This window comes from Eublepharis macularius, chromosome 16, assembly GCF_028583425.1.
Source record: "Eublepharis macularius isolate TG4126 chromosome 16, MPM_Emac_v1.0, whole genome shotgun sequence".
NCBI classification, from domain to species: domain Eukaryota; kingdom Metazoa; phylum Chordata; class Lepidosauria; order Squamata; family Eublepharidae; genus Eublepharis; species Eublepharis macularius.
The window spans coordinates 14274845-14298990 of record NC_072805.1 but is presented as its reverse complement, the minus strand read 5'-3'; the positions used below and the strand labels follow the sequence as shown (position 1 = coordinate 14298990).

Here is a 24146-nt window from a genome sequence, read left to right as displayed (position 1 = left end):
CCATGTTACTTTAAAACAACCGGTGGGTGTTGCCTGTAATTAACACCCATTTTAAGCTGTACTTCCTGGCTGTATGCATGAGGATTCTCTCCACCACCCATTTTTGCTGTACATAAAAGCCTTTAAATTTTCCCAGCTGCCACACTCACCTTACTGCAGAGTGCCACCACTCCAATATGGCATCAAGTGCAATGCCACCACTGCTTCTTCTGCCAGCTCCCAATGCTTTGCAGTGGTGGTCGCTGACCACAACATGTCTGCCTAGCTGGGAAGCAGGCCACTCCTGGGGGGCTGAAGGTGGTATTTACAGAACTGACAAAATTCTGTGTTATTGGGAGACCTGGGCTGGTAATACGGCCACCTTCGTTGCTTTCATTTTGATGCTTTAATTTCAGACCAAAAGGCCTATAGAAGGACTCCGTGCCAGGTAGCCTGGCTTGATCCTGCCTGGCCTTTGTTTCTCTCTTTGTAGGGTTAAAATTTTCACTTGTTAGATGGAAATTGAGTGGGAAGAGCTTCCCCTTTCTGGCTGAACAGCTGTTTAGTGCCTTTCCCTCCACACACTCTCTGTGTGTGCGCGCACTCTGCAAAGTGTATTTAATTCGAGTCTGTAATGCACTTAAATTAATGTCAAACAAATCAGATAATCTCGCGAACACCTCATTGAATACTTTAATAGGGCTCGTTGGCTGTGCTTTGTTTGAACAAATGGATTATTTTGCAAGCAGGAGAGCAAACATTAAACCAGCATTATTTTTAGATTGAAACACCTAGAGGTCAGAGACGATTAAAGCCAGTATGTGGTGGGAGTCGCTGGGGGTTTGTGTTCCTTTGGATTCAACACCTTGCTAAAATTGATTTTATTGCCGCTTTAGAGGCTCAGCTAGCACAGTTCTGATAAGATAACGGGATAACGACTGAGTCTGCATATTTAACCTGGGGAGGAAATTAGAAGTGAGCAGAGAACAGCCCGGCCTTTTCATTCACGCCCAAGTGAGGACTGGAAAAGTTCCGAAGTTCTTAGTAACGTTATCAGCTGCAAAGCATCGGTGGTTGTCACGATTAGGTTTTTTTCCCTCTTTTTTTAATACAAGAGAGAGGCAAGTGTGCATGAAATTGGTGCATGGAGCCCAACCAAAGTTAGCAGAGTCTCGAGCCCCCCAGTAGGGAGTGTGCGGGGCCCAGGTTTGGGAAGGTACCTGTGAACCTAGCACTGTGTGATCCACTCTGGCTGAAGGCTCGTTAACACAAATCCAGGGAGGGTGTGCACGTTTTTCTGGAAGAGCAGCTTCTCTCGGAGATTTTTTTTCCTCCTAGTTGAGCTCCTACCTCTGGAAGCCACAGAGGCCACCCAGTCTCCACCCTGGTCTTTCTAGTGGGTACCAAACCAATTTCTGCTGGCCAAGAAACAGAGTGGCTGGTGCAGTCCCCTGTGCCAAAGGGCCCACCCAGCAGCTGAGCATTTTCATGAGAGGGTTGGGTCCACCCCTTTGCTTTCCACTTGCCCCATTAAAGGAAAGATGGTGTGGAAATCTGACTGGCAATATGCATACACCGGCCCCAAATCCAGGTTTTCAGGCTGATCCTAGCCGGGTGGAAACAAATCCTCTTCCCTTTGTGCAACTGGTTCCAGTGCCACCGTGAACTCTAAGTGTGCCGGTCTCGTGTCTCTTCTCAGGTACGAATTGAGGACGACATCGTTGTGACAGCCAGCGGGGTGGAGCTGCTGACCTGCGTCCCCCGCACCGTGGAAGACATTGAAGCGTTCATGGCCGAAGCTCATGGAAGCACCAAATCATTTGCTTCCGTCTCCAGCCAGAAGTGACGGTGGGGCTTCCTCCGGATTTGCATGGCTGCATCTCTGCAGCACATCCAGTTCTGCAGGTGCCGTACTGTGGGCTAAAGCGCCCGGAGTATTAAGACAGGAGCTTCTGGAGATCTCAGGCTCTCAGTAACAACCACCAAGTGCCATGTAAGAAATCTTGAAGTGCCAAGGACCTTAGCCTAACCAAATGCTTTTTGAATTATGCATGTAGCCATTGTATGGGCTGAGGTCTCCAATTTTTAGCAAAAATATTCATCTCTCCTTCTTTACTTTGAGACAGATAATTATGCTGACCAAATTAATAAAAGCATTGCCTGAAATATTACTCTCTTCCGTTCCTTTATCTGGGGTTTTGGAAACCATGGATGCACATTTCAGTCCAATTCCGAGCAGCAGGAATGCTCTTTGAGTGAACTTGGGATTCTAGATACAATCCCCAGACATTAAAGGCTGTTTCCTCAGCACAAGCTTCCATGGTGTTTCTGGGTGCCATTCAAGGGGCTTGTTTTGAAAACACTAAACCAGTGAGAATCATTTAAGTGGCTTGGGAGCCACGTGTGGATCTATGACAGGCCATCTGTGGCTCTTCTGTGCACCATCCCCCAGTGTGGCACTCACATTTCAGCCGAGTGGGCGAGGGTGTGGCCTACTGGGCTTGTAGGGGGCAGATGGTTCCCATCAAGGAAGCTGCCACTGGAGGATGAGTAAACCGCGCGTGTCCCTGAGCTGCAGTCCTTGTGCAGAGACAGCTGTAAAAGTCCTGGCCGCTTCATCTCACTGCCCGGCCACTGTGCTCTCATCTGAGCACCTGGTGCTTTTTAACGTAGGGTGGCATTTATTTTTTAAATATTCTTCCTAATAAAGGGTTATGGGGAACATGAAAGCCTGCATACTGTTTTTGCGGCACGTCTGATTTGCAAGGCCTTCCCCTTACTCCATATACACAAGGGTTGACTGCAGACAGACAGGCCTTAGTCTGGTAACTTAGAAGGTTTCAGTAATATATTTAATATTAAAAGTTTTATTACTGTATATATAAGGGGTTTGGTGTGGTGGCAAACCACGCATACAGTTGTCATCTGGCTCTTGCAGTGATGGTAATTGTGGACGTGGCTGTGTGTGGCGTGTACTCTTGCATTAGAGTACTTTGAAGAACAGATCCCACCACAGCCCACCTGCTCTGGCTCTGAAGATCAGGGAACGGTGCCTTTCTGTAAGAAACAGCCTCATCAAAGGTTAAGGTTACCTCGGACCCAGACCTGGGAAGTCTGTTTTGGCTTCATCCCCAAATTGTGGAACTCCCTCCCCTAGGAGATGAGATTCGTGCCATCCTTACAGGCTTCCTGGAGCAAATCAGAGACACTCCTATTCCAGAAAGCCCTTGACTTAATCACAAAACCACCTGGCAATTAGTTTAGGAGTATATTATTTAACTGTTATGTTGTCAGCTACCTGGGAAGCCTGCATAGCCAGCCATGCATATACTCAAAGGAATATATACTGTTACAAAACATGATAGAAAAGCCAGAAAATCAAAGTAGCCATTTCTTGCTTCTCTGTCCTTGTAGCCTTTAGTGCAACTTGAAATCAGTTTTGCATCCTCTAATCGAATTGTGTTGACATCTGCGCTTCATTTTAAAGTCTATTACACACGGTAGATTCTTTGGCTTTTCCATCATGCCTTAAAACAGCTTCTGTGCCCATGCACTTTTTTAAACAGCACAGCCAGCTGGAGCTCAAAAGCTAGCCGGCGACTTCTGTGACTTTCTAATGCTACCATTTTGCTGCTTTTACATTTTTTCCAGTGGCTCAACATGGCTGTCATTGTAACGGTGCCCCATTATGTTTACGTATACGCCTAAGAAGTAACCTGTACAGCAGCACCACTGCAGCCAACTCATTTCCATGCTTCAGGGCCTGACAGGCTGACGTTTGGACATGCTGGCTTTGTGCTCGGGTCAACAGAGTTCCATGACCATGGCTGGTCTTTCGGAGGTGGTATCCAAAATAATCCCTTCCCTGTAGTAGGAAGGGGGGATACTGCTATTATCCCAAATCCAGAAATATCACACCTACCCATACCAAGAGCAATCATGCCAAAATTACTGATCATTATGTGCCAATTAAACCCGTACTTGACCCAGTTCTCTCTCCACACATACTTGTACCTTGCCCTTCTTCCAAGGTGCTCTGTGCAGGGGCGGGGGGGTGTCCTGATTGACCTTCTTAACAACCCTCTGCCCAAGGCCTCCTAATAAGCTTCATAAACTGAGCAAGGCTCCCAGCCCAGATGTGTCCTAGTGAAAGCCCAGCACTGCTAATCTTTCGCTCCATTCTGGGTCTGTACAGAACAGGCACAGATTTCTTGAGAGGCTTTTGAAAAGGTCTCTCTCTGCTACAGGAATGCAACAGTAATTAGAAGAAGACGAGCTGATTAATGTGGAGCAAGGGCTCCTCCTTGTATGCTACTTCTGTGCTTACACTCTCAGAAATTCCTGTACCTGAACTTTTTAGGGGCTCTCGGATCCCTTACAGATCCTCCCCCGTGCAGATTTGCTTCCCCTTATCACTTTTGACCAGTATGTTGGCAATAGACCCCGAGGCCATTTTTACTCAGCACAAGAATTCAGGCAGCTGCTACTTGCTTCCTCTGTAAAAGAACGTCCCCTTTCCACAAAAAAGTAGATAACAGCATGATTTGTGTGTAGTTTTTTTTTAATGTTCTATCATCAGGACTGAATTCTTACCACAACCTTTCTAAATGCATATACAACACAATGACTGGAAAGGGAGGGGAGGTATAAAACAGTCATTTGTGGTGGGGTCTAATCATATGCAAACATACCATGAGTGAAAATATTTAACAGAAAATAAATTAAAATAAGGTTACATCAACTTCCCTGCTTTGTTTCCTGTATTGTTTCCTATGTAACATAAAATGTATAAAGGGGCTTAACAACATTTGAAAATTTTATCAAAAACCTTAAGTTTTCTTGAGCTTTCCACAGAGGAAAGTCAAAGGAGACAGAATTTAAAATCATGTTGCTTGGTAGCCTTGTGAGGACAATGTCTAATTAAGCAAAACCAAACCACCCAAATTTGCTTTTAATCCAGCTGGCTGTTATACCTACCCAGCCTGGTTTGGCCCACATGGTATCAGCAGTTTATTTTGCTCAGAATGAGCCAAGAACTTAGGCTGCTTGGTGGAAATAGTGCCAAGCCCTTGCACAATATTACAGCCTTCTTTACAATGCGATCACTGGGGCAGGCAGTGAAATGAATAGTGGGTTACAGGAGGAAAATCACCCATTGTTTTCACTTTGCAATGACCCTTCTGGACTGTCCCTAACATGTGCACAGATCTTCTAGAGGTTGTTGCATAACCCACAAGACCTGACACCATCAGAACACCTTCACAGTGTTCAGCCCCCAAGACACTTACACTGGGCACATCACACAAGGCCACAGTTCCCATCTTCAAACAAACAAGGGAGTGTTCCTCCGCAGAGCCCTTACCTGCTCACCATCCCTCCCACTCTTATTGCTTGCGAACAGCTGCCGATCCCCCTACAGGTAAACATCTCAACAGACCCGAAGAAACAGTCAACCTGCACAGACCTTGAGCAAGCATCCCTCCCTCGTTGTGCATAAACTATGGAAGTTGTGGTCAGCAAGATTTGGGCTTCATGTTTGAAACATGATGAAAAATCAGCTGATGAAATTTTAAAAGGTTCTTCAACCAGCTCTGAGCTAACAGTCACTGAATTTAAAATGAAGTCCATTTTCTACACAGCATATTTGTTTTGACACTCTACTGAAGTCAAACCAATCAACTAGTTTAGGGCTGTCCCCACAATTAAGAAGTTTGAGTTGATTAATTTGATCTGTATAAATCTATATATAAAATTGTTTTAAGAAAAAGCACACCTTGCAGCAGGCAACACCTTAGCAGCCCTACAAGACTGAGGAACGAGTTTCCTAAGATGGCACTGACTTTCCATGATTTTTGCAAGTTCTTATATTAAAAATAATTTATGTATTTTTAAAAACTGCTGCCTTTTCAATTAGGTTTTTAAATTGATAACTTGAGCAATGAAGACTGAAAGTGTGCACTGTGGTAAGGTAATGTTGGGGATGACTGCCAATTTTGACCATTTTCCTTAATTAAAAATGCAAGAACAAAAGTATGTTAAAACACTTCGCTCCAAACAAATAATAATAAACAGGTTGTAGTTTACTTACTTCACCCCCCCTTCAGTGTTAAGCCTACTATTTTAAAAAAGACACCCACAAAATGACAGTTGTTACAAGGATTAGAAGAAAAAGTCCTCCTTTGTTGCTGCATCTGACTTGCGCAGGGAAGGCAATGCCCGCTCTACCCAGCTTTATGGATTAGGTGAGAATGTCTACTGTCCGGAGCCATCTGGGTTTGTCGGGGTGCTCTCTGTGCCAACAGGCTGCACACTGTCTGTGAAGTTGTGGGCGTGTTCAAGAAACAAGTCTTTGAGCACGCTCAGCTCTTTTGTCAGGAGTTTGATTTTGGCCTCCAAGCGTTCATTTTCTTCTTTGAGCTGGTTGACTCTCTGGAGCGTGTCCTGGGCCTTCTGCTTGCTTTTCAAGCGGCTCTTTTTCACCGCCATGTTGTTGCGCTCCCTGCGCTGGCGGTATTCATCACTGTTCCTGTCGAGGACGGAATTCTTCTTGCCCTGCTTGCTGGGAGGTGTCGCTTTCCCTCCCCCTCCAGGACTAACAGGCACCAACTGAGGAACCTGTTGCAACCCACTGGTGTGTGCTTGGGTGAAGATGACACTTACTCCACTGGTTTCTGCAGTTGTGTTCTGTTGTGATGTCTTGCTCATTTGGACAGACTCTTCTTTAAACCCACGATTTAGAAGACCAAGTAAAATGTTCTAGATTTCCAGAACGTTGCCAGAACAATCTTCATATGGATCAATTATAAGCTGAATCTAGGAAGAGGAAAGAAAGATTATTGTATAATTCCAATACAACATTTCTACCCTCTTGTCCACCCAGCACCAGCTTTTGAAGGGTGTGTAATTAATGCTCTAGTAGGTAAATTTCATAAGGCAGACCCAACCAACCACCAAGGAACCTTCCTCCAACTTAAGTTGATTTTCCTCTAATGGAAGAGTCACTCAATTCAGACAATTGGAGGAAGGCTTCAAACTGAGGCAAAAGGAAAGGTGAGGTATAAATATTTAAGTAAATAAACTTTGTTCAGTGGCAAAGTAGGATAGGGGGTGGAGCCACTCCACTGGTTCTTCACATCAACATCCAGTGAGCTGCTGTGCACCTGTCCTAATGCCCCATTTGCTTTTACAATAGCAAGAGTTCCTATGACAGGCTCCAATGGACCAGTCTATTTCCTGGCTAGCTCACATACCAGAATGCAGTGTGGGGAAAGGTATGAGACCCTACAAGGAAGGCATGTGAAAACAGCAGCAGTTCAAAACTGCTGAATGCTTTTGATTTTACTAAAATCAGTAGTGTCCTAGCTAGAAGTACCAGAACAATCCCCAACACTCAGATGCAGTTTTGAACAGCTAGACGTTATGACCGAACAATTCAAATGAACAGCACCAAGTTCAGGACTCGGCTTCATTTGGCCAATCAAGCCAGAAACAGAAACTCTTCTGGGATGATACAGGAGCAGAGCTACCTGATGTACATTTCAGAGGAATGGAAGACCCCCCACTTCACGCATTACACTGGAAGCACAAACAAGGAAGGGTGTGCCATCCATCTTTGTAATGTCCCAAGCTGATGGCCGTATTTTTAATCACTGATGTTGTAAAGTCCTTCCAACTGAGAAAGGATAAAAATCATTTTAAAAAAAAAGGCTCTCCCCCCAATAAATACAAATCTCTTTTTTAAAAAACTTCTGCTGTATCATATGTAACAACACACGTTAAAACTTACAATACAATTTTATTGTAACCGAGTCAAGTCCATCTTGCAGACAGAATTAAAGGCTCCTTTCTGTACTGCATATTTACAAACGCACAGGGAAAGTCTCCAAGGTAAGGCCGGTATGTCATGCGTTTATTTCTGAGAACTTCCTACTGAATTCAAGGACTGGCAAGTCACCACAGACACTAAGATGCAGGAGAAGCCACCCAGCTTCTCACTAGGGCCACCCGGAGAGCCCACATGAAGGGTATTTGCACTCCTTTTAATGTATTCACTACCCCCATAACTGCCTGAGCTCTGCTGTGTGTTCAGTTCTTCATTCAGGAATACTGATGATTCTGCTTATGATTCTATAAACATTAACATCTCAAGGAGAAAGGATTTTCTCCCTAATGAATCTGGCTTCTGAAAAGATCTAGATAATTAAAATTCCATATTTACTCAGAAACACTTGCTTTGGTCTGTTACTTCCAAATAAGCGTGCCTTGGATTGCAGCCTTAGCATTCAAGAAAGTACTCTTGCTTAATATTCTTGTATTGGCTCCCTCTGAGTACAATAAATCTGTCTCTTGTCTGTAAGCAGATGATTCTGCCATGCATGCAGGCCACATGACCAGAGATGTTGGCTTATGCTCCTAGGTTGTATAAAGGCTATATTTAGTTGCACACGAATATGCTCTAATTGCCATAGCAACACTGGTATTCATGTTCTCTCAGAAATGTATTTATTGTATCATCAATATATCTAATTTTCAATGTAGCCAAATCTGTGGATACAAATGAAAGACTGGAGCCATGAATAGATGTTTCTATAAACCTGCAAAAGCCATAGGTTTGCAGAAAAACCCCAAATAATAGAAGCAGCATCGGCAGCTTTAAGAAACAGTGGCCACTGCTAGGCAATCACATCAGTATTTGCCAGTTGAAGCCTTGGTTTTGGTCATTAAAGGAAGGTGGAGGGCCCTTTCCCAAGACTATTTTGGCCCCTGAGGGAGGGTTTTTGAGGAAGGCAGCAACTAGCAGGCAACTTGATAATACATGACTTGCAGGAAATAGCAAGAGAGGGGAAAAGAGATTATCTCCATAGGTCCCATATGTGTGTGTGCTGTGTGTGTATAATATCTCCAAATCAAAAGCCCGGACTTGGCAATTACCCATCTACCCTGCTACTGTTGTATCATGCAATATATTTTTTCAAGCACACAAAAGGGAGCATTTGTGTTAATAAGAATATTCAGTGATTCCCTCCCTATTCCAGCTAGTATTCCAGTTGCAATTAATTTCTCTGTGTAGAAAGCAGAGATTAGAATATCACAGGCTCCTACCAGCTACCGCTCAGGACATCACAGGTGATAAGAAACACAACTCTTCTTTCTCCACTGCTGCCCACACCAACCATGTTGGCATAATATGGTGACCTATTTTAAGGGTAATTTTATATTGCATTTTAACAGGGTTTTTTTTTTAAAAAAAAATCCTCCACAGAACTATTTGCACAGCCAAGCTTTACCAAATGAAAAGCTTCTTCCACAGTAATGCCCTGCCATTTAATGAAAACAATATGGACATCTACCAGTAAATGGCATGTTTTATTACATGGCGAACTTCATAACGTGCTACTATTACTCTCATATGTTCTGCTGCACTATCAGGAAAGTACTGGGGTGGTGGAGTTGTCTAGAAAAACTGTAGTCAATCTAGAAAGCTACTATGCAGGAAAGGTTATCTTTGTTACTCCTAATGTGTTTCACAGATTCAGGAGTTAGCCATGTTAGTCTGTAGTCGCAAAATAGTAAAGAGTCCAGACTAACCAACTTTATTGTAGCATAAGCTTTTGAGAACCAAAGTTCTCTTCATCAGATGCATGGAGGGTATGAAGAAACTGGCCAGAGATATATAAGTGGTGAGGGGAGGGGGGAGTAGATGCAAATCTCTGGCCAGTTTCTTCATACCCTCCATGCATCTGATGAAGAGAACTCTGGTTCTCAAAAGCTTATGCTACAATAAAGTTGGTTAGTCTTAAAGGTGCAACTGGACTCTTTACTAATGTGTTTCAGGATCTTTTTCCTCTCACATATTTTACCGTTCAGAAGCTAACAAAAATAAGTGTAAACATCCATAATTTCAGAACTGTAAGCCAATATCCTTTTAAAAGAGTACATCACAAATCGTTACATTTTTTCCCGCAACTTGCTTTTTCAAATATCATTTTTACAGTTGTTTAAACCCCCTTGTTGCCTCACTCTTAGGCAACCTCCCTTCAAATCCCTAGATGAATGCAGCTATCACAATGACATCCCTAGTGGATGAGCTGTCTAGCCAGGTCTTAAGCGCTTAAAATTTCACAACCTTGTCTTGGCGACTGGTCTTACTGCTAACTTTTGCTCTATTTTTATAGATCCATCATTTTGCCTAAAACTTTTCTGCTGGAAATTAACAGCTGTCCCCAAAACAAGAACACTCACCATTCTGACAATCTCTATTTCCCCCACCTAAAAAGACCCAGCTTTACACCTACCATATACAGCTTCAGCACCATATTCACTAACTTCTAAGCGATGAGACCCCACCACAATTCAAGTGCTTACTTTGTAAGATGGGTTTCACTGGGAGTGGGAACCCTTTCCTTATATGCACGGGATCTGGTTGTACATATTCACTAACAGAAAAAGAACAGAACCTAGAAGCACAGTTTCCTTTTGCCAGTCCACTGGATCAACGAAGGCCAGCCCTTCCACGTAACACGGAGGCCTAAGACCCTTCACCAGCTCCTGTTTCACTCAGCTCCGAAATGGTTTCTTCTGTTTTGGCTGTAAAAGTAACCTGGTACAAGACGATATATCCTGTACCCAAAGGTATGCAGGTAGATTCTGTTCCATACTTTAGAGAATCCAACAGTATCTGGGAAAGCTGCTAGTTAAAAGGACAGCAAATTCTTATATTCAAACACCTGCAAGGCTCACTTCTTGCCCAAGCCTTGGGGGGGGGGGGGTGATGCGGGTTTAAAAGTGCCTACCCCATCCTTCCCTGCTTTAAAGGCAATTGGCTGTCATGTCCTTTGAGGAAGGACTGATCTCAGTTTCATACAATCTGATCCTGAATCCCAACTCCCCTTTAGTTCAGGAAGCACATCAGGTAGCTATGACAATGCAAATATTTAGGGCTAAAATAGTAAGCCAGTTTTAAAGACAAGAGACTGGCAAAAACTTTTAACACTGGGTCAAGCTGACTTGTTATCACATACTTCAGCTTTTTAATACCCCTTCTGGGGGGAACAGCTGTGGCAGTCTCAGACTCAGCATTTCTAGACACATTCTTTGAACAGAAATTTTTCCATGCTTATCCCAAGCCAGTTTTTCAGTCAGTTGTCAGGGAAGTGTGAGGAGATGGGCCATCTGCAAGAACATGTGGGAGAGGGTTTGTTGTTGTTTGTTTAGATGTCTAGTATTTAATAACAGCTTTTTTGCATTATGCAAGAGATACATAACCATATCAACTTTCACCAATACAGATAAGCCTAAAGTGAACTCTGATTTTCAAACTTCTGTTCATAACTTTTACAAGACTTTGTTACATATAACTGCTAAATTTAAATGTGCCTTACTGTCATAAGCCACTCACCAGAAACAAAGACCTAAGGGAGAGGAAGGCAGCAGAGCCTTTGTTAATAAGGTGTTCCAGCATGACAGGTTCCCAACAGAAAAGGCCCACGACTTCATCAGCTGGCACTGGAGCCTATCAAGAACTGAGCAGTGTCACAGGCCTTCAACCATCCCAGGGGACCAGAGTCTGCCAGCATTTATCCTAAACACAACCAATTCTGGGAGCTAAAAGGCCCTGTTCACAAACTGTTTCCCAAAGTTCTCAGGAGTCCCTTCTACCAATGTTGATGCAGAATATTCTTCGACTATACTCTTACTGAATGAATATCCACCCAACATTTAATATTAAGTGCAGAGAGAAGTCCCCTGTTAAATTTTATGGAGATGGCAGTACTAGATTGTTGCAAAGATTTCCAAGAATGTTATGAACAACTCTGAATACTGAAATGCACTATATAAATACCAAATAGTACGGCATGTTATAGTCAGCATATACAGTATTTGGTAACTGACGTGCACTGATAACATGCAGTGGTACTGCATTCAATATTTGATGTCTGTAGCTCCTGAATTCAGAGGCAGACATTGCACACTTAAATGGCAAATTTAAGTTTTGTATTCATAATTTCATTTTGACAGATATTAAATATTTGTAAAATGTTTTTTGTTGTTCTACACTAAATCACAGCTGGGAGCTCAGCAACTGGTCCCATAGTCACAACAGGCAAAGCCCATATTTGTGCCCAGCAAGAGCTGCAGTAACCACCTTCCTCCCTTCCTCCCTCCCTCCCTCACACACACACACACAAACAAACAAACACACAAAAGAAAGATTATGAGAACTCTTGGCTACAGTAAATTAAAGAGAGACAATTCACAGAACCTTTTGAAGGTCTGACAGAGTGACATCAAAAGGATCACTTAACCACAACAGGCTAACAACCAAGTCTTAAGATCAGCCAGTTCTAGCACATAGATGGCTGTCAGACTGGACAAAAAGAGGAGCCTCTTACTCCTGGCATGGCTGAAGGACGAAATATCTTGTTGTTCAGACTGATGATTTAACAACACCAAATTGTCTAGCAGAAGACCAAGAGCCAACAGAGCAATTACCTGATGCACTCTGGCAGAATATGATTTTAAATAGGATGTGGAGCCCCTTCACCTTTGCTGCAAACATAACAGGAAGAGGAGCTCACACCAGTGGGGTGTGGCCATACAAGGCAGGAGGATTTCCCCATGGCACTGTCCCCATAGAAACCAAAGCAAGGCCCGTAAGCACTACAACTCAAGAGATGTCATCCCTTTGCGCCAGACGATGTGAGAACTCCTGGTCTGACACTAGAAAAGGTATCACAGATCACTATCCAGATTTCCAACAACCGTCCCAGTCATAAACTGGACAACAAATTTATTTCCCCTTGCTTAAGTTGTTCGATTATCTTTGGATGATTGTGTTGAAAGCTTCCACAGACGCATGGACAGGATTTGCAGGGAAATGCCAACAACAGAGGAAGATGTAAGCTTGGGGTCCTTACTCCTCTCTATGGGCAACATTAAAATGTACAACTTTTAGACATCACATGCCACTTACAGTTTATTTTGGCATCTTTTTCTAGCCAAGTTGCTGCAGCTTTCTAGCACCCTGATGATACAGAGAAAAATGCAAGACTGTAAGCTGGAGATCTGAATGGCTGAATAAATGAATAATACTTAATGATTTAAGCCTTCCAAATGATCATGTTTTTGTACAATTCAAAAACCCCTTGAGAGAAGCACGCAAGAGGATAAAGTAATTTTTTTAGTAGGGGTTTGTGAACAACATAGCTATCTGACAAGCAACACAAAGAAATCTATTAAGTGTAAATTCGTTTTTATTTGGTTTTATTTAAATTTTTAAAAATTAGATTTAAAACAAAAGTTTAGGACCATCGAAAACAAAGGTAAGAAAACTGGTAACATGGGCAACACAACAGCCTTAACTCTGCAGTGTGGTATCAGAAAGTAAAATCAATAGAAGCCCAGAGAACATTAACTGAACACCATGTTTAAGTTTCCAAATTAAAGAGTATGCATCATGCCCTTAATCAGGAGAATGCACCCTACATACAAGCTGGCTGGACACCTTCCAAGTACGATTGTCCCAAGAATTACACCGAGAAACCATGTGGAGGTGCACAACCTGCCAGATGATACTGTCAGACCTCTGCTACCTACCACACACGGCCATTCCATCAGTGGACAAAGGCTTCAGGAATGTTAGGTGCAGTGATGGCTAGCGCTGGCACTCTGACAGACAGCAGTACCACCATCCCACTGACATCATTTTAGGATTTTTAAAAGAGTTCTATCCCTTTTTAATGAGATCTGTACATTTTCTCCAGAAGGCTATTCCTACTTTTCAACAGAACATGAGGCAGCAGCAGCACTCAGCAATAGCTACACTGTGAGGACAGCTGACCAAGCCAGTATTGGCGGAGGAGGGAAGCAGCCAACACCAAGATACACTCCATACCCTGAAGATAGTGAACTCGGGTGAAGAGGCAAGCACACGATTATGATCCCTAACCTAAGCCTACTATTTAGTATGTCAATGCTATCCTTTCTACTTTAGTAACTCTCCCTGTTGCTTACCTCATGGAACAAAGCTACCATAATCTGAACCGTCTCTTTCGGACTCCACCAACCACCAGCCATTCTGCAGGTAAGGAGACAACAAGGCTCTTTCATCAGCCTGCCTAACTAGCACCTCACTCCTGCTCTTCGGCCTTCATCAATATCCACACATTCTCCAGGAGATGGAAGGGGAAACAGCAAGGCCTACTGCACTGGCGTGTTTCCACCAACTTGTATTTATTTGTGGCCATCTGCTTTTTTAAAAAACACGGGGTATAAATATAGTGACGCTACCCAGGATTCTGTAGGGGCTGGATATTGCTTTCTAATACAGTACTAACAAAAGACAAAGAATCATACAATTCAAAGCTTTTATAGCAAACAATAAAACAATTAACTGCTAACTTGCACAGACAGATTAGCAAGCTAACAATGAAGTTTTATGGTCTCTACAATATTTTTTTAGGCTACCATGTGGCACAGACAGAGAAATGAACACACTGTCTAGCTTCGTGCTGTTACCACCAATAGCATTGTCTCATTTTAATGAAAAAGAATATTCTCAAAGGAAAAGAGGTCCACAATCAGTGTAGCATAGCAGTCACAGTGTAGACTAGAATGAGGGAAGACCCACTTGGGCCATGACGTCCCCTGGGTAACCTTAAGCCAGTCACATTTTCTCAGCCTAATCTACCTCACAGGTTTGTTGTTGTGATAAAATGGAAGAGAGAATGGTGTATGCTGTCCCCTCCAAATTCCATAGAGGAAAAATACAATAAAAATGTAAGAAGAAATTTCAATTCCTTTTATCTTTTATATTATTACAGTTACAGTGTCAAAGGAAAGGTGAGCTAATAAAGGTAAAGGTAGTCCCCTGTGCAAGCACCGAGTCATTACTGACCCGGGGGGGGGGGGGGACATCGCATCACGAGGTTTTCTTGGCAGACTTTTTACAGGGTGGCTTGCCATTGCCTTCCCTAGTCATCCACACTTTACCCCCGGGAAACTGGGTACTCATTTTACCGACCTCGGAAGGATGGAAGGCTGAGTCAACCTTGACCAGGCTACCTGAACCCAGCTTCCGCCAGGATCAAACTCAGGTCATAAGCAGAGCTTGGACTGCGGTACTGCAGCTTACCATTCTGTGCCACGGGGCTCTTAAATCTAAGTGGTTCTCAATTTTTTCAGAGTGATGACCCATAAGTCCAAGTTTACTTGATATGGTGACCCACTAAAAAAAGAGCACATGCAAATCAATCAAGTTACAAAACCCTGGACCCACTTTCACAGGCTTGGCAATCTTCTTTTGGGTCTGGACACATAGGTTGGGAAACACTGGCCTAGAGGACGGTATCTCTCAACTCTGAACCCAGTCAGATTGTCTCTCTGCAATAAGCGTAAACTTATTTTACTGCATTAACATAAAATGCATCATTGATTACTTAGTAAATAAAACTGTACTATATGATGTATTTATTAAAGGTAAAAACTATATGATGTATTTATTAAAGGTAAAAACTGTAAACACATCCAATATAGAAAAAGAACAGAAAACTTTTTCACCATATGTTACCTTAGCACATGTACTCTGACAACTTGGGAAAAAATGTTGAGGACAGAACACACTAATTTTGCGGTGAAAAAAATGAAGTGTACTGTTTGGACAGAAACAGTGCATTGCCACTGACACACAAACACTGAACTCCTCAATCATATACTATACAAATGATAGTATATTAATAATACATCCTTAGAAAACACTGCATATGTCTGCAGGATACAATCAAATTATCTAATAACAAAGATTGTTTGGCATAAAAAAATCTTCACACTACACCTTCTCAGTTAGTAAAAAACCTTGCCTTAAAAGGTGTTTGTTTCACTCATTCCAAAAGAGAGAATACTTTGTGAGGATTTTTTTTTAGCATGCTCCCAAATTCCTACTTTTTCTGTTCTAAAAACTGAAAAATTAAGTTCATGGGGAAAGCTGTGTTTTGTATTCAGCTTCTCTGGGGCTTCTTCACGTATCTAAATGTGATACTGAAGGGAATGAGGCAGACCAACACATGGAGAGTTTTGCTTAAGCCATTAGATTCCTCACATGTGAGCAGGACTGAGCAAACAGCAAAGATTGTTTTCAATGCCATGGTTATGAGATTTGTGTGGCATACAAACTATTCAGTTTTGTTGAACTGCTGTGCTCTGCTCACTCATATGACCATTCTTCCTCCACTATCTCCACGTTGTACAGAGTTATCTTTTCTCCTGCATGCTATCTGAGTCCAGGACCAAGGATGAGAGTTGCATGCAGCGTCTCAGTGCCTACCCAGCGCTGCAATTATACAAAGCAACACTATCACAGCAGTGAAGCACTTACGGGGTCAATGCAGAAGCTCAATCACCTTGAGACAACTGTAACAGAATACTCACTGCCCACAGGTGCCAAATAACAAGTTAGTGTGACCCATGATGGTCTTGGATGTGAGTAAAATGGTGCATTACCACAACCACAAGATCTCAGGGGAAAGAAATTAATTTAAACTGTAAACTAAGTCACAACTATCTCAGACAACAATTGTGGGTTTATGACAGCCTGTACCTGTTATCCTACCAATCTGAATCAAGGTACAACAAAATGTTTACCAACATTTCAAGTACTTAACACTTTAGTATGATATACAAAATCCAAAAAATTTGATGGCACATGTCTGTAACTATACTGTGCTTCAGAACTATACCCCCTTACTTCGACATGGCAGCTACTTTAACATGGGTCCCTGGCTGCTTCTGAAAGACTCAGTTTGTGAGGTAGTATAGGTTTCTGGCTCTTGATCCACAATTTGGAGAGAGCAACCCCTAAAAATCAGGAGCTATTCTTTGCTATTGTAAACCACGCCTTGCTGTTTTTAAGCAAAAAAAGAAAGACAACTGATCACATCCTAACTGGCAAAATATCAGTTTTTAAATACTATAGTATTTCCCAGTTGTTTCCAGAAGCAGTTACTAAGAGGGCAGAGTATTTTCAGAACTCTCAGTATCTCTACGAAAGCACTAAGCATAATAGATCCTGCTTTGTATGTTTATCAGCCCCAAGACACTTCAATTAATGCTAGCTGCTCCTTCTGCCAGAGTATATAAGGAGGATATAAGAATTACAATAAATCTGGAATAACCAGCAATTATTATGGGCCCATGGCAAGCATCATCTTTCTCCCTCCTTCCCACAAAGGGCTCTGATCTATTATATGGTATTTTCAGTGGGTGCTCCAACACTTTGGAATGGGCTGCCAATGGAGGGGAAAGCGCCTTTTCATTGTCCATACTCAGGGGTGCATGCTCCAGCAGGCTTTCTGATGATTTAATTTCTGTTTATATGGGTTATGTATGTAACAAGATTGTTCTGATGTATGGTTTATTATACACACTTGCAAGCCTATTTTGTAGACTGCCTTGGGCTTACTATACAAGGAAAAGCAATCTATAAATACTGCTATAAATAAACATTAAAGCTTCCCCAGCTTGTATTGGCAAGAGATTTTTCACCTTTATCATAGTACTTACAATGAAAAGTGAAAGCATTCTTACAATAAACACAGCACTTAATACAGACTGAATTGCTCAAGTCTATTTCTTTCCTGGACACAACCATTATTACAGATATTATTTTCTGAACTGAACTACACAAGAAACATCACACTCGTAGCGGCTCAGACCAACAACTGAACCTGAGACTTCTGCATACACAGCAGATCCTTCACTACTACACAGTATCTCCTGCCCATCTGAACTGGGAGCATGAGTGGTTTGGAACAATCTCCAAGCAGCATGTTACAGCCAGACATTTATCAGGGAATGGAAGATAAGCCTGTAGGAAATCCTGGACACTAGGCCTCAGAAATCCACTCTTGGAGTCACCATTACAAGGCATGTGACCTGCCTGTAACTATTTCTTAAGGGCTGTGCTTTTGAAGCTCAGAAGGAAGATACCTGGAATCACGGCCACAGAGAAATGATGAACACATCACAATGCCTTGGTCCATCAAGATCAGCATAATCTATTGACCGAAAACCACTGTCCAGGATCTCAGATGGAGATTTTTCATGTCACCTCTTCTACAATTCTTTTAATGGAGTTGGCAGGGACTGAACCTGGCACCATCTTCAACTCACAGGAGGGTGGCATAATGTTATTGTAGAGTAGACTCATCTTATTGTTTTTATCACTGTTGTTTTTAATATAAGTGTCTATTTTTATACGTATATAAATGTGTAACATTTCTATTTCATCCTTCCTCCAAGGAGCTCAGAACAGAATAGGTGGTTCTCCTTTAAACTGTAACAAGCCCATGAATCGGGTTAGGCTGAGAAAGTGAGTGCAACTGGCCAAAGGCCACTCAACCAACTTTAGAGCAAAGGGTCTGAACCTGCTTCTCTAGGGAAAGAGACAGCAACTGGCCAATGGCCACTCAACCATCTTTACAGCAAAGGATTTGAAACGCTTCTCTAGGGAAGGCCTATTCATCCATGAAACTGGGCATGGCATGTGATTTGTTCTCAGAGGAAGTTTGAGATAGTTCAGGAAAATACTTCGGGGTGCCCTGCCTGGGAATAGGACTGCCAATTCCCAATAGGGAAATTCCTGGAGGATTTGGGGGGAGGGGGTTGGAGCCTGGGCTTGGGAAGGGCAAAAACCTTAGGAGGGCATCATAGCACGGAGCCCACCCTCCCAGGCAGCTATGTCGTCCAGGGCAACTGATCTCTGTCGCCTAGAGACTGTGATCCAGAGGAGTTAGCCGACTTAGTCTGTAGTCGCAAAACAGTAAACAATCCAGCCGCCCCTTTAAGACTAACCCGCTTTATTGAAGCATAAGCTTTCGAGACCCACAGCTCTCTTCGTCAGAGAAAGAACCACAGAGAGCGAGCTGTGGTTCTCGAAAGCTTATGCGGGTTAGTCTTAAAGGGGCTGCTGGACTGTTTACTCTTTTAGAGACTGCGAGATGCCTCCAGCCCCCTCACCGAACTCGGGAGGCTTCCCTTTGTCATTATTCTCCCTCCTTCCTCCCCCCCACCCCCCAAAGCCCCCCCCCCGGCAGCTGCGCGAAGGCTCCGTCCGCCCTCCGGGATCTCCTTCTGGTGCCAAGGCATGAGCTCATCCCAGCAGGGACGGGCCGAGGAGTTGCCTCGAGATTGCATCAGACTTCGGAGAGACGCGGGCAGGCGTGCGCTTCCTTCCTCCCTCCCTCCTCGCCGCCAACCCCTCCCCGCTATCGCTTTCCTTTAAGGGAGGGGGGAGACGAAGCGGCCCCAGCACAGACCACCCCCCCCCCCCCCGCTGCCTCACAGAGCGCGGCTCCCTCCGCTTCCCGCCATATCACGTCCCGCGTCGCCGGCCCCTATTACTGGGCTCCCCTTTGAGGGCTACCGTCGTCCGTTCACAGACCCTCTCGCCCTTGGTAGGCCCCGCGCCCGCCCTCACGGCCCCCGGGAGGGTCTCCGGTGCCGCCCAGCCCCGTACCTGGCCCGGTATCGATCCGGGAAGAGGCGCGGGCCTAACCAGGCCGCACTCTTTCCCCCACTCTCTCCGTATTCTCTCTTCAGGGCTGATGGAGTGCGAGAAAGGGGAGGGAGGGCCTGGCGATTGCGAAACCGGCCCCAGCCAATCAGAAAGCGCCGTACCTCAGAGATGATGCAACCCTCGCGCTCTCTGTGCCGACTGGCGGCTCCTCCGGCCAATGGTGGACCGCATCGTGAGGGGCCGCCAATCCGCAAGCTCTAGCGGTAAGACGGGCAAGCGCTGTAGCCAATGAGAGGAGTTGCCTCGCAGGGGTTTTTTTTAAATAGAGGTAGACGAATACGGGGAGAAGGGGGGAGAAGAGTAGCAGGAAAGTGAGGTGTTTTTAAAGTATTATTATCTAGCTCTCCTGAAGTATCTCGTTTTCAAACATGCTACTTATCTTTTGCAGTCGTCCCCTGCACAAAAATGGTTACCTCACCAACATGCCAGCTTCCACAAATGAAAAATGTAACCTCTTTTCTTTGTATATTAAATACCCAAATTCTCACATCAAGAAGATGGAGGTTTATAAAATTACAAGAGTCCTTTCCCCCCCCCCTCCTATCTATCCAGTGTGCTTTATTAATTAACATATTTATATGTCACTTCTTTTCAACAGGTCAAAGTGGTGGGCAGTGCTGCTTTAATTCTTATTTTGCTGATTTCAGGCTGTTTCAGTCTTTAGTTTGTCACATTACTATTGCAAGACGCCTTTTAAATACAGGGTTGGGCATCTTCATTTGGACTCTGTTGCCCAGGGAGACCCCAGGTGATCATGCTGGAGCTTCTTACTGTCAGACTGTGGCTAGATAAGGTACTCTCTGCAAGATTCCCTTTAGAAGCAAGAATAAGTCCAATGTCTAGCAAAGGAAGTTTTATTGCAGAAAAGGTCCATTATAGTCCACTGTCCTGAATAGGAGACTCAGGATGGTACATGATCATTGTTACCAATGAAGAGCAAGCATAGGATACAGAGTAACAATACCCATCTGGAACAGCCTCCCCCCACAGTTCTCAAAACAACATCTTTCAGTCCTGGGAAGCTGCTCTCCTTCAAGGCCAATGCCTGGTGGAACGGTGTTAGACAAAACAGTCCTCTGGTGGGAATGCTGCCTGGGAACTGGTGCACCTGAGGAGAAAACACTTAAACACTAAAAGCATTAGAAAATGGAGTCAGTATAGTTAAGATATATACTGGACCTGACATTTCTGCCCCCCTTAAAATAGATCCCCCCCTGGTTTATATGGGTAGCGAGTATGAAAAGCTTTGGTCAATCTAGGAGCATGAACATGTGCAGAGTTCACCCATTCATCGTAACCAGAATCAAAGTCCTTCCACCTAATGAGGTAAAAAAGCTGTTTTCTCTTGATTTTAGAGTCCAAAATTTGTTGTACCTCATAGTGTATTTGGTCGTCAATTAAAGTTGGAATGGGTGGAGCTTTGATATGCCATTTGCTGTCGGTGGGAGCTTTCTTCAAAAGGCTGACATGGAACGTATCATGCACATGGCGAAGGTTCTTGGGCAATGTTACAGCAACAGTCACTTTATTTATTACCTTGCGCACAGGAAAAGGTCCTAAGAATTTCAGAGCGAGTTTGCGGCTTGTCTGAGCTAGCTTTAGGTTCTTTGTGGAAATATACACATGGTCTCCTGGTTGTAATTCCCATTCGGCCACACGATGGCGATCTGCGTACTTTTTGTAATCCAGTTTGGCTTTTTCAAGGTGTCTCTTAATGATAGTCCATTGCTGCACCGCCTCCCCCCACCATGAGGATACATCTGGCAATTTAGAGGAATGGAGAGGGGGTGCGTCCAAAGGGAAGGGATTGAAGTGAGTCCCATATACAATTTTGAAGGGGGCTTCTCCCGTTGAAGCGTGTACACTGTTGTTATAGGAGAATTCAGCTAGAGGGAGAAGGTCCACCCAGTTATCTTGTTGAAAATTGATGTAGCAACGAAGGAACTGTTCTAATATTTGGTTTGTTTTTTCGGATTGCCCGTCGGTTTGTGGGTGGTGGCTTGAACTGATACCTTGTTCAATATTCAACATTTTCAAAAGCTCCCGCCAGAAGTTGGCAACGAACTGTCCGCCGCGATCCGAAATCACCTTGGACGGAAAAGAATGTAATTTTACGATGTGTTTTAGAAACAGATCCGCTAGTTTTCGAGCGGAGGGTATAGTAGTACAGGGGATAAAATGGGCTTGTTTGGAGAACAGATCTACCACAACTAAAATACAATTATGTCCTTTTGAAAGAGGCAGATCAGTGATAAAGTCCATGGAGATTACTTCCCAGGGCCTGTTCGGTGTTTCCAATGGTTGCAGGAGACCCGGAGGTTTCCCTTTTCTGGTTTTAGCGCTGAGGCAAACAGGGCAGGAACTAACGTATTGGGAAATGTCTTTGCGCATGCCCGGCCACCAGAATTGTCTTTGAACTAGGTGTAAAGTTTTCAGATACCCATAATGTCCAGCAGTGGGAGCATCATGACAGCGCTGCAAGATTTCCAACTTAAGGCTGTCCGGGACATAAAACTTGCTCCCAGCTAGCCAATCCCCCTGTGGGGATTGGGTTAGTTTGTTTCGCGGAGCTTTATTCCCCTCCTTCTCCACTTCAGTTTTAAGTTTCGATTTCCATTCTTGGTCGGCCGGGAGGGGCTGCTTAGCGCGGCTGCGAGTAGTCACCACGCCCCCAAGTTGCTTAGGCGAGAAGACCGTGTCGACAGTCTCCGCCCGCTTGCTCTTATGTTGGGGCATGCGCGACAGGGCGTCCGCCAAAAAGTTAGTTTTGCCCGGGAGATAATTGAGGGTGAAGTTGAATTTGGAAAAGAATTCCGCCCACCGCAATTGCTTGGCATTCAGTCTGCGGGGGCTTCGGAGGGCCTCCAAATTTTTATGATCTGTCCAGACCTCGAAAGGGTATCTCGCCCCCTCCAGCCAATGCCTCCAGTTAGTGAGAGCTGCTTTCACTGCAAAGGCCTCCTTCTCCCACACATTCCAATTCCTTTCTGCTTCTGAGAACTTTCTAGACAAGAATGCACAAGGCCGCAATTTCCCATCCTCCCCCTTCTGCAGCAAAACCCCCCCTATCGCCGTATCGCTGGCGTCGACCTGTACTATGAAGGGGGACTGTTCGTTGGGGTGGGAGAGGATGGGTTCCGTTACAAATTGCTTTTTAAGGCATTCGAAGGCCGTTTGGCAATCGGGGGTCCATTGTAGTTTAGCAGAGGGTTTTTTGGCTTGGTCCCCTTTCTCTTTGGTTTTCAGCAATTCCGTTAAGGGGAGTGTGATTTGGGCGAAATTTGCTATGAAGTCTCTATAGAAGTTGGCAAAACCCAGGAAGGATTGCAGTTCTTTGCGGGTGGTGGGTGTTTGCCAATCCTGGATCGCCTGTATTTTAGCTGGATCCATTTTCAACCCCTCTTGTGAGATACAATACCCAAGGTAAGTGAGTTCGGTTTTATGGAATTCACATTTGGACAATTTGATGGGCAGTTTATTCTTCATCAAGGTGGCCAGGACCTTTTGTACCATTTGAACATGTTCTTCCTCGGTGTCAGAATAAATTAAAACATCATCAAGGTACACCACCACCCCTTTGTACAGAAATTCATGTAGAACTTCGTTTATCATGGACATGAATACAGACGGGGCTCCCGCCAATCCAAAAGGCATAACTAAGTATTCATATTGTCCGAGGGGCGTATTAAACGCGGTTTTCCACTCATCCCCTGCCTTGATACGAACGTGGAAGTAAGCATCTTTTAGATCTAATTTCGTAAAGATCTTACCTTGTGTTTGCAATGCGGACAGGCTGGTCACTTTGCAGCACAATGCCCCTACCGGCCTGTGCAAAGACCTCCGCTCCAATTACGGCGTCCAACCCTTGCTCCGTTCCCTACGCTCCAACGCCCGACTCCAGCTCCACGAGCAAACAGAGGCCGCGGCGCTTCCCAAAGGCCAGCCTCAGAAAGAGGGCTGGAAGCGGAAGAAGTTATGGAATGCGTAACCGTCCGCATTGCAAACACAGTAAGGTCAATGGTCTTCTTTGTCCCGTTTGTTGTTGTTGCTCAACCAAACGGACTTCTAAAATGCGATTTTCCACTTCGCAAACAAGTTGAATCCAACCTAACAGCGTAGGGGGATTGTCTTGCATGAGGGCTCTGTCCAAAAGTCTCGGATTAAGTCCTTGTTTGAACAGGATAATTTTTGTGGACTCCTCACACCTGGGGCACTTGGCAGCCAATTGTCGGAATTTCGTGATATAGTCTCTCGCTGCCATGCTGCCCTGCTTAATGGCCTGCAATTCTGTTCGGGCCCTGGTTTCCTCTAAGGGATCTTCATATTGTGCTCTAATAGCATCCACCAACCCCTGGAGAGTATCGAGTTCTGGGGCCCCGATATTATATAGTCCTACGTACCAGTCCGCTGCTTTCCCTTGTAAACGGGAGCCGAGGTGTTCAATTTGGCTGGCCTCGCTGCCGAAGAGGTGTCCCCACCGGTTGAAGAATTGCACGACTTGCACTAGAAAAAAGCCCAGTTTGGAGGGATCCCCGTCAAAAGTGGCGTCTAGTTTCACCCAACCCATTGGGAGGTCTTGCCTCGGAGCCGGGGCTGG

At 44.3% G+C, this 24146-nt stretch overlaps 2 protein-coding genes across 2 annotated transcripts in view; one reads left to right on the top strand and one right to left on the bottom strand.

The window, feature by feature from the left end:
• PEPD (peptidase D) overlaps positions 1 to 2139 on the top strand; it is a 223321-nt gene extending 221182 nt beyond the window's left edge. Inside the window, exon 15 of the mRNA XM_055000754.1 lies at positions 1679 to 2139. Within this exon, the coding sequence (XP_054856729.1) occupies positions 1679 to 1825 (147 nt within the window). The 3' untranslated portion in view covers positions 1826 to 2139. The remainder of the gene's footprint in view (positions 1 to 1678) is intronic.
• Positions 2140 to 4522: 2383 nt separating this feature from the next.
• On the bottom strand, positions 4523 to 19588 carry CEBPG (CCAAT enhancer binding protein gamma). The gene is made up of 2 exons (XM_055000916.1): positions 19490 to 19588; positions 4523 to 6792 (listed from the first exon to the last, which is right to left on the bottom strand). Exon 2 carries the CDS (start codon positions 6682 to 6684, stop codon positions 6232 to 6234), a length of 453 nt encoding a protein of 150 aa, XP_054856891.1. The 5' UTR covers positions 6685 to 6792; positions 19490 to 19588; the 3' UTR covers positions 4523 to 6231.
• Between the last annotated feature and the right edge of the window lie 4558 nt (positions 19589 to 24146).